This window comes from Dermacentor andersoni, chromosome 3, assembly GCF_023375885.2.
Source record: "Dermacentor andersoni chromosome 3, qqDerAnde1_hic_scaffold, whole genome shotgun sequence".
NCBI lineage: Eukaryota > Metazoa > Arthropoda > Arachnida > Ixodida > Ixodidae > Dermacentor > Dermacentor andersoni.
Window position 1 is genome coordinate 90,108,790 of NC_092816.1, and position 13,462 is coordinate 90,122,251.

At 45.0% G+C, this 13,462-nt stretch overlaps 1 protein-coding gene across 4 annotated transcripts in view; it reads left to right on the forward strand.

The window, feature by feature from the left end:
• LOC126542456 (uncharacterized) overlaps nt 1-13,462 on the forward strand; it is a 581,200-nt gene that overhangs the window by 169,998 nt on the left and 397,740 nt on the right. For all 4 annotated transcript variants that reach the window (XM_050189555.2, XM_050189564.3, XM_072287251.1 and 1 more), the window contains exon 2: nt 12,112-12,202. In XM_050189555.2, coding sequence (XP_050045512.1) covers nt 12,112-12,202 — 91 coding nt within the window. The remainder of the gene's footprint in view (nt 1-12,111; nt 12,203-13,462) is intronic.

The window sequence follows — 13,462 nt, forward strand, 5'->3', positions numbered from 1 at the left end:
TAACCAGGCGGCTAGCAGATGGCAGGCAGAAGGGCGGATGTCTCATTTTCAGTTAATTACTTCTCTCCATGCCTAAACAGCTGATATTAAGGGACACGCAGGCGCAAGAAGAAATATCAAGTTAGGTCTACGTTTGGGATTACAAATGAATAAACCTTTCTCGAGTGCTCACTCTGTCTGAAAGAAGGGACAAAAACACAACCTGAACACATACGACATTATATGTTCATGTTTTGCGCATGAAGTTATTTTCTTGTTACGAAGAACAAGAAAATATTTGGTAACACACAAGGGCCACATTGCGGGTACTTTTGTATAACCCTACTTTATATATATGCCCACAAATATACCCGTCGCGATAGCAACCGGCCCAGTTGCTAGGCAGCCGCGCGAAACGCAGGAAAGTAGGCAAAGAATGTTTTGCTTCGAAATAAGTGGCTCCATTGCCTCAATATACCCGCACTATAGCAATGCAGGTGGGCGGGCGAGCAAGAATCTGTGCGTTATACTTACTATCCTAGTAATGATTCGCAGGAATATCAAGGGCGCGATGGTGTAAGGTTTGCTGGTATTTCTTCACAGCTTGGACAAGGTCTCATCATCAGTTGTTTTCGCTTCATTTGTTTTTCTGTAATAAAACGTGCCAGGTCATTGAAGTTCTATTTATTTGCTAATTCGCCAACTACAGCCCTTAACAGCAGTCCGTCTTAGAAATCCTTACGCCCCAACTTTGCTTTTGATTACAGGGCTTAATTTTCTTTCTTTCTTTCTTTCTTTCTTTCTTTCTTTCTTTCTTTCTTTCTTTCTTTCTTTCTTTCTTGTTGTATGAATGCGGGACATGGCGTTCTCACAGTTGCCTTAGCAGAGTCAGAGAGTTCCACGTCGCGAAACCTACTTCCGCTTCGGTGCAGTTCTTTCTTTCTTTTTCTTTTTCGTGTGCGCTATGTTCTCGCCGCTCAAGATAAAACGATTGTCCTCGTTGCATCACGTGCCGTCAGCAGCAATTAACGACAGCGATGACGGTGCACAACTGGAGCGATGTCAACTGCAACGTCGGCCACTTCGGGTGCATTCACTGAATAGGATCGTGTAACACGCCGTGTAATATGAGCGTTTAGATTAACCACCTTGGAAGGCGTCAGGTGAAGCCCTTGTGCTGCCCACTTGTAAAAACTAATGCAACGTCACGAGGCATCAGCGAAAATGCAAAAGAGCAAGGAAAAAACGAGAACGTCAACGACGATCACGTGCGCAATCTTGTTGCGTTTCTCGTACCAACACCGGCAATTCACATTAACGAGGCGAAAAGGAAGGAGAAGAAACAAAAGACGAAAAGCGGGAAGAAACGAAGAATATGTACGTGCAATCATGTGAGCCTGCACTATACCTCAGGAGCCTTTGTACGAACCTGCCTATATACGCTTGTGCAACGGTCTATGTATACACTCTCTCGTGCATTGCAGGAAGCGTTCATACGAAACAAGCAACATACCCTAGAATCGGGAAACAAGAGCCAAAAAAAAAAAGAAAATAATAACGCAAGGTTGTGCGGAACACAGCCGAGAGTGGACATCTCGCAAGGGACCGGTGCGTGTGTAACTTACGTCGCTTGTAATACCCTTCTCCTTCGCCGTGAAAGTGGCGGGAAGAGGTGGGGACGCTGTTGACCGCGCCGGCCGGGGTGCGGGTTGACCGGAAAACCTGTCGCCGCCCTGTTGGTCGCCGCCGCAGGGGGCGCTATCGCGACAGCAGGAGCGACGATTCCCACGGGAATGATCGTATACGGCTCATCCCGAGCCCGGGGGCTACCGACCACCTCCGGCAAGTGCAGAGACCCCCCCCATTCCTTGATGGGTTTTTGCTGCTGCGGCTACTTCGTGTACGTAGCCCGGGAGTGCCTGCTGTAATCGCTAGCGATCGTGGGAGTAATAACGACGAGGGGATGTACTTGGCAGCGGAAGAGGAGGAGCTTGTCGAGCTGCGGCCGTCAGCCTCTAGGGGTCAGAGGTAAATGATATACATATACACGGCGTGTAATTGACGGATACGTGGTGGGAAATCTAAGTGAGGTTTTCGTTCCCCCCCCCTGTATATATATATATATATATATATATATATATATATATATATATATATATATCTGAAGTTGCTCGCGCCAAAGGGGTCCGCCGCGCTATATCCTGCTCGCCATGAGTGCGTAGATCGTGTGGCTGCGCCACCAGATCCACCTTGTGTTTTCATCCGTCACTCATCTGGACAATTTTTACTGTTCGTTCTGTTATTTTTACTACCGTGAAACACTGCTTGAAACGTAATGTAGTCCGGAGGGCATTATTTCGCGATGTGTGACAAGTTACATTTGAAAGCTCTCAGTAGGAGCCAGGCCTGATGTGTCGGGGACAAAGAAGTGACTGCTATCGGTCAGTGACAAAAAACATTAATTATTTAGTATTTCTTCGGGGCTTAGTGGAATAGAATACCCGTCACAAATGTTCAGACATTCTTGTTTGGGCATGCGCCACTTGTATGTACGCCGCTTTTCAATTACAGACGAAAAATAAATAAATGAAAAAAAGACCCTCAGGAGTTCTCCGGTCACCGGCGAAATCAAACCCGGGTCATATTCATTTGGACAATCTTGTGTGAATATATAGTGAGGCACGCACCACACGCTGAGTTTGAAGCGGCTGACGCCAGATGGCGCGGCGAGGGATGCGGGAAAGTATTGGCGGAGAAAAAGGAAAGAGATCGATACGAGCGGATCCGTTACAGGCACAGGCAGCGGTACCACGTAAATAGAGAAGTTTTGAGGAAGTAAGAAAACAAGATTAAAAATATGTACACAAAAACGCTAGAATGAAAAAAGTGTGTACCATACCTGAATAAACCAAACGGGATGGGTGACTATTTTTCACTGCACCGTTTCAAAGGGGATGCCAACACATCATCATCATTATCATCAATATCGTCATCACCATCAAAGAGAGAGAGAGAGAGAGAGAGAGAGAGGGCTGAATACAGGCCTGATACATGACGCATTTCAGCGGTGGTAATACAGGTGTGTCGCTACGATGGTTCGATGCTAATCGAATTGACGTCTACATTCGTCGCGAGATTGGTCCAGCCGGTAGTATTAGACTTCCTGAGAGACACCGATCTCAGTGAGAATAGTTCATTGATTGTTGTGGTCTGCTTTGTGCATGTCGTGCATCTGGGGACTGCGCACTGTGCATATAATGTCATTTTCCGTCAAATCCCATCCGCACTGGCATGCTAGGCGTGCCGTCAGGCGTACCTGCCCAGGTTTCCTTAACGAGCCGCCGCTATCGGTAGCTCCAGTGAGAGCAGATAAAATACGTGATTTCCTGGTCGAGTCCAGGCAACGAGAGAACGAGAGATTGTGAAGAGGAAGAGGCGCCATTTTCCGCAACCACTTAATGAGAAGGACTCAGTGCGACCGGTCGTCATTTGCAATGTTGTTGACAGCGGACATTGTACACCCTTGTAAAGTGGTAACATCATTCAATACTTAGCCAGAAAGCACAATTACCATCCTCTATTTTTTTTAAGCAATGCTGATTAAGAGGTTTACTCTGGCGAAGACAGGCTGTATCATCGTTGCTTTCACTTAGCCGTCGAGCAAACTTCGAAGGTAGAGTTTTAAAAAAGTGTTTTTGGGCAACCAATTGCCATTGGGGAGGTTTAGCGACAGTATAAAGTGAAAATGCGATCGCTTGTACTGACTCGACCAGTTGCTTATAAGCGTTGGTTCTCACATTTGGCAGATATATGTTATTGTCTGTTTCGTTATTTTTTTTTTTTATTGAAGTGAATGTTAAGAGAGGTTGGCGCCTTTATGTGGTGGCACCGGCTACTCCTTGTCACCTGGCAGACGAAACAAATTTGCGCAAAAAGGGAGATAGCGACACTAATTATAACACTCAGTAGAACACCGGATCAGTAAAAAATATACAGTCCAACAGTACATGAGTCGCAAAGTTCTGTGCATGAGTTCAGTCCACGTACGCATATATGAAGTCCGATGTTTTGAACAGCCAAAACACACAACAACACTTGTAATACACTCCAAGTACAGGACAGAATTATACGTATTGCGTAAAAGTTGCGATCACCACAATAACCAACTATGCACCACGAACAACGTTTATGTAACTCATTTAGCGTATTCGGATCATCCAATACTTAATATTTTCCCAAAATGTTGGTCTCCTCTAAAAACTTTTTCAGAGCAAGAAGCGCTCTTTTTTGAAGGCTTGCAGTTGGCCATGGGCCAAGTATCTTTTTTAGAGTGAATGGTCTTCTGTCTAATATAAACAAATTAGCTTGCAGTACCGCTCTTTGTGTATCGTATTTCGAGCACTCGAGAAGAAGATGATGCACATCTTCATCTGGATGGCCACAAGAACACTGCGGACTAGAGACACGTTTTATTCTGTACAAGAAGTGTCTCGTAAATGCAGTACCAAGACGCAGCCGGTGTACCAAAGTTTCAAATTTTCTGTTGTCTATTAGAGTTTCCGGCATTGATAAGTTTATATATGGGTCTATTGAGTATAACTCCGAGTTCTTAGTTTGCTGGTCAAACCACGTAGTTTTGCTGAGACGACAAGAAATCTGTCTCAGGTTCAGACGGACTTCACTACGCAATAGGGGAAGATTGGTTGTCTCTGCGTTATTGTGCGCTCGATTCGCAGCTGCGTCCGCTGCAGTATTACCAGGAATATTGCAGTGCCCAGGAATCCACTGAAATGCAATTACGTGGTTCATTGCGCTTGCTTTTGTAAGTTCTTTGAGCGTCTCATACAATATCGAAGTGTTCAAAGAATTTTTCTTATTGCTCTGTAGTAATGAGAGAGCGGCTTGCGAATCGCTAAAGATAACCCATTTTTGCGAATGTTTTTCTAAAGTTATGAAACGCAAAGCACACAGGATTGCAAATAGTTCTGCCATGGTGGAAGATGTCTCCCGGGATAATTTAAATGTTTGCTCTAGCGCTAAATGTGGAATGACGAATGCTGAAGTCGAGGAATTTTTATGACACGAACCATCTGTATAAACGTGGATGTACTGGGGATATAATGAGTAAATTTGGTAGAGTGCCAGTTGCTGTGCGGCTACTATGAACATGTCTCTCTTAGATATAATCCCGTCAACCGATAACTCTATTTTAGGGTATGTTAACATCCAGGGAGGGTAACTAACATCCACTTTGCATAATTCAAATCTTGGTAATAATGTTTTATGTTCTCGAACAACATCGTGAATTTTGCTTTTGTTTCTTTCGGTGAGCGCAAGGTTTAATGGATGCTTCTCGTGTTGGGTTAAGATGCGATAAATATGTCGGCATGTTTCAACCGTTCGTATGACTGGAAATGGGGGGTGACGAGCTTCAGCAATTACTAAAGAACTCGAGGTAGCCTGCTGGACCCCAAGACACACTCGCAGCCCCCTTGCTAGTAAACGTTGAAGACGTTCCTCAGAAGTTTGCGATAAACCATGGAGAATAGGTGCCGAGTAAGCAATTTTTTGTTTTATGAGTGCGTTATGAACTTGTAGTAGCGAAGAGACTGATCCCCCCCACGTTGTGCCTGCGAGTCGCCGAAGTACGTTTATTACTGCATTGGTCTGCTTTTCAATTGCGCGGATGTGTGAAGCCCATGTAAGTTGGCGGTCAAGAATAACTCCAAGAAATTTATGCTCTTTCACAAACATCAAAGCTTGCCCGTTAAGCCTAAGTTGGAAATTAATCAACTGTCGTCTAGTGAAAGGAAGTACGGCTGTCTTTGCGTATGAAAGACTCATGCCTCTTTCTTTTAAAAAGGTGTCGATGCTATCAAGGCCCTCTTGCAGCGTTGTTTGAATGTCTTGTATATTAGAACCAGATGCGCATATGCAGATGTCATCTGCGTACAGAGAATCCCGTAGACCAGACGGGAGCTTTTGTGGCAAGGCTGCCATGACACAATTGAATAAAAACGGACTAAGAACACTGCCCTGCGGAACGCCCTGCGTGATGCTGTGATAATTACTTTCTCCTTCTATTGTTTCCATAAATATTTTTCTATCTTTCAAGAAGTTTGACACCCATCGCAGCGTTCGACCGTGTAGGCCAAGCTCTAACATACCAGCAAGGACGTGTATGTGACTTACAGTGTCGAATGCTCTTTGAATGTCTAAGAATACTGCTACTGTCACATTTCCGCAGCTTCGTTCATGTTCGACGTATGTGGCAATATCTAATACTGCATCCATTGTACAACGATTTTGTCGAAAACCGGTCATGTGGTCGGAAAACACATGTGTGTGTTCACACCACCATTGCAGTCGACTGTCTATCATCTTCTCCATTAGCTTGGAAAAACAGCTTGTGAGACTGACGGGTCGGTAGGAGTCAAGACAAAGTGGAGTCTTTCCTGGTTTTAGCACTGGAATTACCCGAGCTAATTTCCATGAATCCGGTAGAGTCTCTCTTATCCAGATATCATTAAATATCTCCAAAAGAGTCATTCTTCCTACTGGACCTAGGTTCTTTAACATCACATACGTAACACCATCAGGGCCTGCGGTTGTCTTTGTACGGCATGACGAAAGAGCACTTTTCAATTCATTTAAACTAAACTCACAATCAAGTTGTGGATGTTGTGACATAAAGCACGCACGAAGGTTCTGTTCTGCTAGTGTTGTCGAACTTGCAAATTGTAGGCAAGTAAACGGAATTCCTGGTCTGGATATAAGTTGACAAAATTCATCAGCAACAGATGTTTCCGGAGTGCTTCGAGCTACGGCAAGGGCTCGAAAGGGATGGCTCTGGGTAACTGGACCACTAAAAGATCGGACAACGGACCATATTCTGGGAACTGGAGTAAACGGAGACAACGACGCGCAGTATTCTCGCCATTTTCTTGTACCTAATTTTTATAAGCGTCTGCGCGAAGTTGACTGAACTTTCTGTGCCATTTTGTAGTCGTCCAGCTTTCCACTGCGGCGGTAAGCCCGTTCTGCGCGCCTTCTAATTGCTCTTAGGCGTTCATATTCGCCGTCTACTGCAGCGTATTCATTTGGAACAATGACTTGCTTTGTGCAGTTCTTGTAGGACTCACACAATGTATTTGCAAAACTTTGAAAGTTCGGATTTTCACCCAATGAATTACTTAAATGGTGCCGAAAACTTTGCCAATTAGTATACTTTGAGTAGCGGCGGGTCCCTTCACTCCGTATGAGGCGATGTTTGACCAGGATCGGAAAATGATCACTACCGTGCGTTTCTATGTCCGTTGACCATTCAACACCATCAAGAAGGTCTTGGGAGCAGAGCGTAACAGCTATACAGCTTGAGTAACGAAACCCCCGCAAGAACGTTGGAGAGCTGTCATTTAACACAATCAGATTATTTTTTCTGCGGCAGACTCTATAATGCTTCCACGGCAATCATTATATTCACTGCCCCAGATGACGTTATGTGCGTTGAAGTCCCCACAAACCAGCACATGTGAGTTTGCGATATCAAACACATTCACCAAGCTGTCTACTGATATTTTGCTAGAACATTGTAGATAAATACTGATCACTGTGACGCTTGTATTTCTAAAAGATATCTTGCATGCTACGAACTCCGGTATGTTTGAATCGCTCGACTGTATTAAATAGGACGGCAGGTCTTTTCTCACGCATAACATCGCTCTACTACTTCCAGCAATGCGCGATGATTTATATATAACATAGTTCGAAAGACGAAAGTCATCTCGTACGCCTGCTTCCTGTATGCATAGAACAGGAAAGTTATGTTGAGCTAGTAGTTTGCGAAAATCAGCTGACTTATTTCGAAGGCTATTAGCATTCCACTGAAATATGAAAACATTGTTATAACGATTATTCATTGTAAGCCTGCAGTGGAGCTGTTGGTGGTTGTGGAAGCACCAACGATTCCATAGAAAGCAGTGCTTTTACCTCTGGAAGGTTGTTTGCGTGTGGAATGGCACTGAGAATTGCACGCAGAGCTGTGAATAGCACGGGCAGGATCATCTGTGCCACGGGTAAAGACGCGTAATCACCAAACGACGCTGAAGCTCCATGTGTGCTCGAAGCAGGTCGCTGAAGAGCTGACTGAGATGGTCGCTGGGATGACAGATGTGGTTGAGGCGAATGTTGAGGTAGTCGCTCAGATGTTAGGTGAGGCTGCTGTGTCAATGGCACAGGGCGTTGTTTAGAAGGTCGGCTAAGTTCACTCGAAGCCTGGGCAAGATGAGTAGTGTTCTCTGGAGGTGGATCGTGTCGCTCGCTGTCAGAATGTTGTCGACCTGAGTGCTTTAGAGCTGCAGAATAGTTCATATTGACCACTTGCTCTTTCTCTTTGTTGGCAGTTGTAGGCGCGCATCTTACAGCATCAAGGTTGGGTGGGGGCGCATTTCGAGGAGGCAGTCTTCCGTATTTCAACTCATGTCTGCGCAACCTTGAGGCAGCTCTGCTCTGAGGGCACCCGGAGAAGGAAGCTGTATGGTTTCCGCCACAGTTGGCACACTTTGGCTGACACACAGACTTGCACTCTGAATGGTCGTGGTCTTCTGAGCATATCTTGCAGCGACGTGGACTGCGGCAGTTCTTCGATAGATGTCCAAATCTCTGGCAGTTGTAGCATCTCAAAGCAGGGCCGTGATATTCTTCTACGGGATGACTCGTAAAACCTAGATGCACTCGTTGCGGCATTGGTTTATCTTCTCTGAAATGGAGAATGACAGATCTCAGAGGGCGTGATTCTACCGCTCCATCTTCTTGGCGATTGTAGCGTGCCTGACGACGGGCAGATGTCACGCCAAAGTCCTTCAGGAAGTCAACCAGTTGTTCTTCTGTATACTCAACTGGCACATGGCGTATCTTGCCGACATTCTTGGTATAAGATGCCGGAATTAATGGTTTGACTCCCAAGCCAGCCACTTCGCTCATCGACAGAAGATGTCTTGCAGATGAGACTGAAGTAACGTTGACAGCAAAACTTCCATCTCTGTTCACGCGGAATGACTGTACTTTTTCCTTTGCCGCGGAGACAATTTCCGACGCAGCGCGGTTTGGATTCACTTGCCAGAAGTTGCGCCCTTCCTGTGAGGGTCGAAAAACAACTGGAATTCCCTCAGGCCGCTTCTTTTTATACGATACCAAGGAGAACGGTGTGTCATCGCAGTCTATGTCTTCATCTTCACTTAGCTCATAGGTAGATGTCTTGTCGTCGTCAACCCGTGGTTTCTTGGCTTCACTTTCGCTTGTCTCAGCCATATTCACTGAAGGTGCGCTGGAAGGTAGGGCAGCGTTGAAAACTAGCGTCGCCGGCTTGATGACATTAGGCGCATGGTGTGGCACTTCCGAGTGCGGCGCCGATTCTTCGGCACTCATGCGCCTAGGAATGCGCTGTCGGACATATGGCTCGTGCCGGTGTTCTTTGCCACCCACCGCCGTGGCAGGCGTAGATGGGCTGCGGAGCGCAGCAAAACCACGCGATACTGTGCGCGATCTCCAGCACACAGGCATCCCACGGGATGTCCGTTCTCTCTAGACAACAGCGAAGTCTCAACACAGCACTAATTCTTGAAGAAAACAGAAAAGAATATCTCACCGAAGAAGCAGCGGCCGCTCGGAGGGACTTCTTCTTCTCCGTTTCCAAGCTGTGTGAAGAATACATTAAACTCTGTTATTGGATTTGAATTGTCAACGAAGTTATAAATTTTTCTCAGCAAGTCATGGAGTTTCCGCTTGAGATGAGGAACATACATTATGCGCCTATTTGGCCTGCGCTCACTGCGTCTGGGGAGTTATGTAACACAAACGATACTCAGAGAATCTATCTGTCCGTGCGTCCCCCGACCTGCAATACCATTGTCTCCATAATGTCTGACCGTAACGCAGTTGGGATACGTTGTGCTGTTGCAACTATTGGATACAATTCAGTATGGTTCTCTTTTTAAACGCTAGCTGCAGCGTAAGCCATCGCTAGGGTTGCGTTTATGTAAATTTTAAATGCGTAAGTACATCTCTGCTTATCCAACGAGGAAACCTGTCCTTCCGTCCGTCAGTCACGCAAAGACGAATCGCAATAAAGAAAATTAATCTATGTAACAAAATAAATTTGAAATGAAAAACGTTGGCGGTGGTGAGTTTAGAACCTAGGACCCCACGCTCAGAAGCCGAGCGTCTTAACCACTGGCTGAACGCCCTCGCTTGCAGAAGGTGAATTAATTAATTAATTTATTTATTTATTTATTTATTTATTTATTTATTTATACAATACTGCAGGCCCAAATGGGAGCCTAAGCAGGAGGGGCAGAATACATAAATATTTACATATGCACGTATAATATAGACATACACATATGAAAAAGAAACACAAAAGCAATGCAACGTATGTAAATATCAGAAACCATATGGATGTGTTGCACCGGCGGTACAAAACAAATGTCAAAGGAGAACAGTCTCTATGGAGGCTTTGTTGAAAGATGTTGTGATGGTGGAATAAAATTCGTCTCTCGGACCACATGTACAGCCCACATGTAGCATTGTAGACATAATGAAAATTACCATGCCAAACACGCCACATCTCCGATGCGTTTCGGTCGTCGATCGCGGGTTGCGCTTTCCGTTAGGGCGTCTCTTCACGACCGGAATGCCACCGATCTCTGAGGACTCATGCGCTTAACGTCGCCCAATGTGGACAGATAAGCAGTCAGTGAGTTGATAAGGATGACAAAGGGAGATGACGTGTTATATGGGTCTGCTTACGGCTAACGGTATCTTCACGGGTAACTACTTCTTCGCTGCACCGTTCCTAGCTGACGCCATTCCATTAAACGCGTTCGGCGTTCTGCAGGCCAGATACGCACGAAAAGAATGCCTGGAACTCGGCCAGGAAGCTTCGCTTTAGGATTCCGTTGTGGCAGCTCTCGCAACTTCTTACCAGCAGAGGTGAATCCAGCGCTTTCTCTGACTACACCTTTGGCAGAGTACCGCGCCAGCTGGAGCGCACTCAAAACTTAAGCGTTTTTTTGTTACGTAAAGGCTAGGGTAATTGGAAATTAAATGCTTATTTCTATAAAATACTCTATTTGACTCAGTATTGATATTAAGATCTGCCACGATTTGTGCTACGGCGTTCAAATTTCCTCCTAAAAGCAGTGACAAGAAGATGGACGTTCAGTTGTATCTGTAAGGAGAAATTATCCATCCCAAACCCGAAGGAAGTGAAAAGAAATCGCTTCCTTTTCTACACTACATGCCCGACTGTCTTTGTGCCCCGAGTAAGATGGCGGCGGCCTGCTTTCACTTTCAATGCATTATGTCCACTCCAGAACCTTCTTTTTTTTTTTAACCATCTCGTGCGCGACAAAGGTAGAGCACGTGCATAGCAGACAAAAGCATATGGACGTGCTGGCATCTCTGTAGTTTAGTGCTTCAGTGCAGCATTGCTTCGTCAACTCATTATCGCCGGCAGGTCAATTTTTTTTTTTAATGTGAAAGCATATTATATGTCCCATGAGGCAGAAGAACCGGCGTTGTCCGCAACTAGAAGGTAACAAAGAGCCTCATCATCAGTGACGTCATCAGCGTTATATATGACCTCAGTAGTAATGCAGAATTAAAGATAGAACAAGTTAGAGTAAGATGACTTAAGGTGGAGTAAAGTGAACGAAGGTGAATTAAAGCGGACTAAGGTTCGTGCAAATTAGAGCAAGGTGAATTAAGGGGGATTAAAGTGGAGTAAGTTTGGTACAAGTTACAGCAAGGTTGATTAACGTACATTAAGGTGAATAAGGAGATTAAAGGGGAGTAAGTTTGGTACAAGTTAGAGCAAGGCGGATTAAGGTTAGCACAAGTTATAGCAAGGTGGATTGAGGTCGATTAGAGTAAAGTTGTGAAGGACACGTGACAGTGTATGACGTCACGTATTAGAGAAGTCCGAATGCTTTCGCATTCAAATGAGCTAAAGTTGCTTAACTGACTGTCAACTTTTATTGTGCCGAGTGTAAATCAGCCACTTAACCAGTGCACCCTTCTCGGTTACCAATCTCAGCGCCTAACAAACTGCATTTCCCTTTTTGTGTCGCGCAGGACCTGACCGGCACTTCTCTGGGAAGAAGCTCGCGGAACGGCAGCGCCTACACGCTGTACGAAGACGAAGACGGCTGCCCCGTCTTTCCTGGTACGTGTCTGCGTGCTGCTGAGAGGAAGCTTTAGCACGGGGCAAACTCCCGATATCCAAATACATGCGAAACGCAGAAGATCTTTCGTGGGACAACTGGCTGTGTTGGTGTGGATGTAAAAATTTGTCGCATTGGAGAGGAGAAAGATTAATTTTAGCAACTCCGGAAGAGCAGAACACGCCTGTCTGGCATCGCTCAGTTTTCAAGTGAATTGAGGCGCGAAGTTTACAGGTATGTAACTCTGCACGAGAGATAGCTATCGCAGTTCCGTACACTGCATCTGTTCGAACATCTAAAACGGACGAATTCGGTATTTGAATTTACAGCTTACTTGAAGTCGCTACAATGTTATAGCATACTCACAAATTAGTGGTATATTTCAGAGCGGCGCATAATACATCAATTTTGCCCGTTTTAGGTGTATCTTTAGGTGGAGTTAGAAGTATTGTGAGATATATATATTTTTTAGTTGCAGTGTTGTCAACTTGATAATTGAGTTGTTGCTGTTGTTGTTTTTGTTGTTGTTTTGCAGTTTTGCAGTTGAAACAAAGCTCACGTCCTGGCCTAAAAATCGTATTGCTGCATTCACTACATTTTAACTGTTCTTTTAAATGCAACTAACTTACTCACATTCGGTGCAATTTGTTGCCTAGAAAAAAAGATTTCTCAGTTTTCATGTATTTATATATAGCATCCCCCAAGGTAAGGCTTTTGGTGTTTCCCGCTCGATCCTGAAACGTCTTTGGCATAGGTTAGACATATTATGCAGCGGACGATATCCTTTAATGTTATTGCAGCTGTACGCAGCTCTCTTTAGGTATTGTAGATGTGTTTCAATAGGAACTTAGCAGAGAGTGGGAGAATAGTTTGTGGCTTTGTTGAGTTGCAGAGTCACTACAGCAGCCATCGTAACCGGACGCTCGTCTGGTTGACCTCCCTGCCTTTCCTCTCTTTGGTATCTCTCTCTCTCTATCGTAACCGTTCTTGCTTAGATTGTTCGAATGACCTGATTATAGTGGGGGTTTCTTTAGTTGCACTAAATTTTTTAAAGATATGCCTATAGCAGATAGCACAATTCTAACCACTGAGCTAAATTACTCGATGAGGCGGTCATTACTTCTATGAGAAACCAAATGTTCAAAGTGGCTGCCAAGTCACTGCGGCGTCATAGGAAATGAAGACACCGATAAAACCGCTCGGACAGCTCTTGAAGACACACATGAAGAGGCCATACCACTTTCACGGTCCGACGCAGCCAG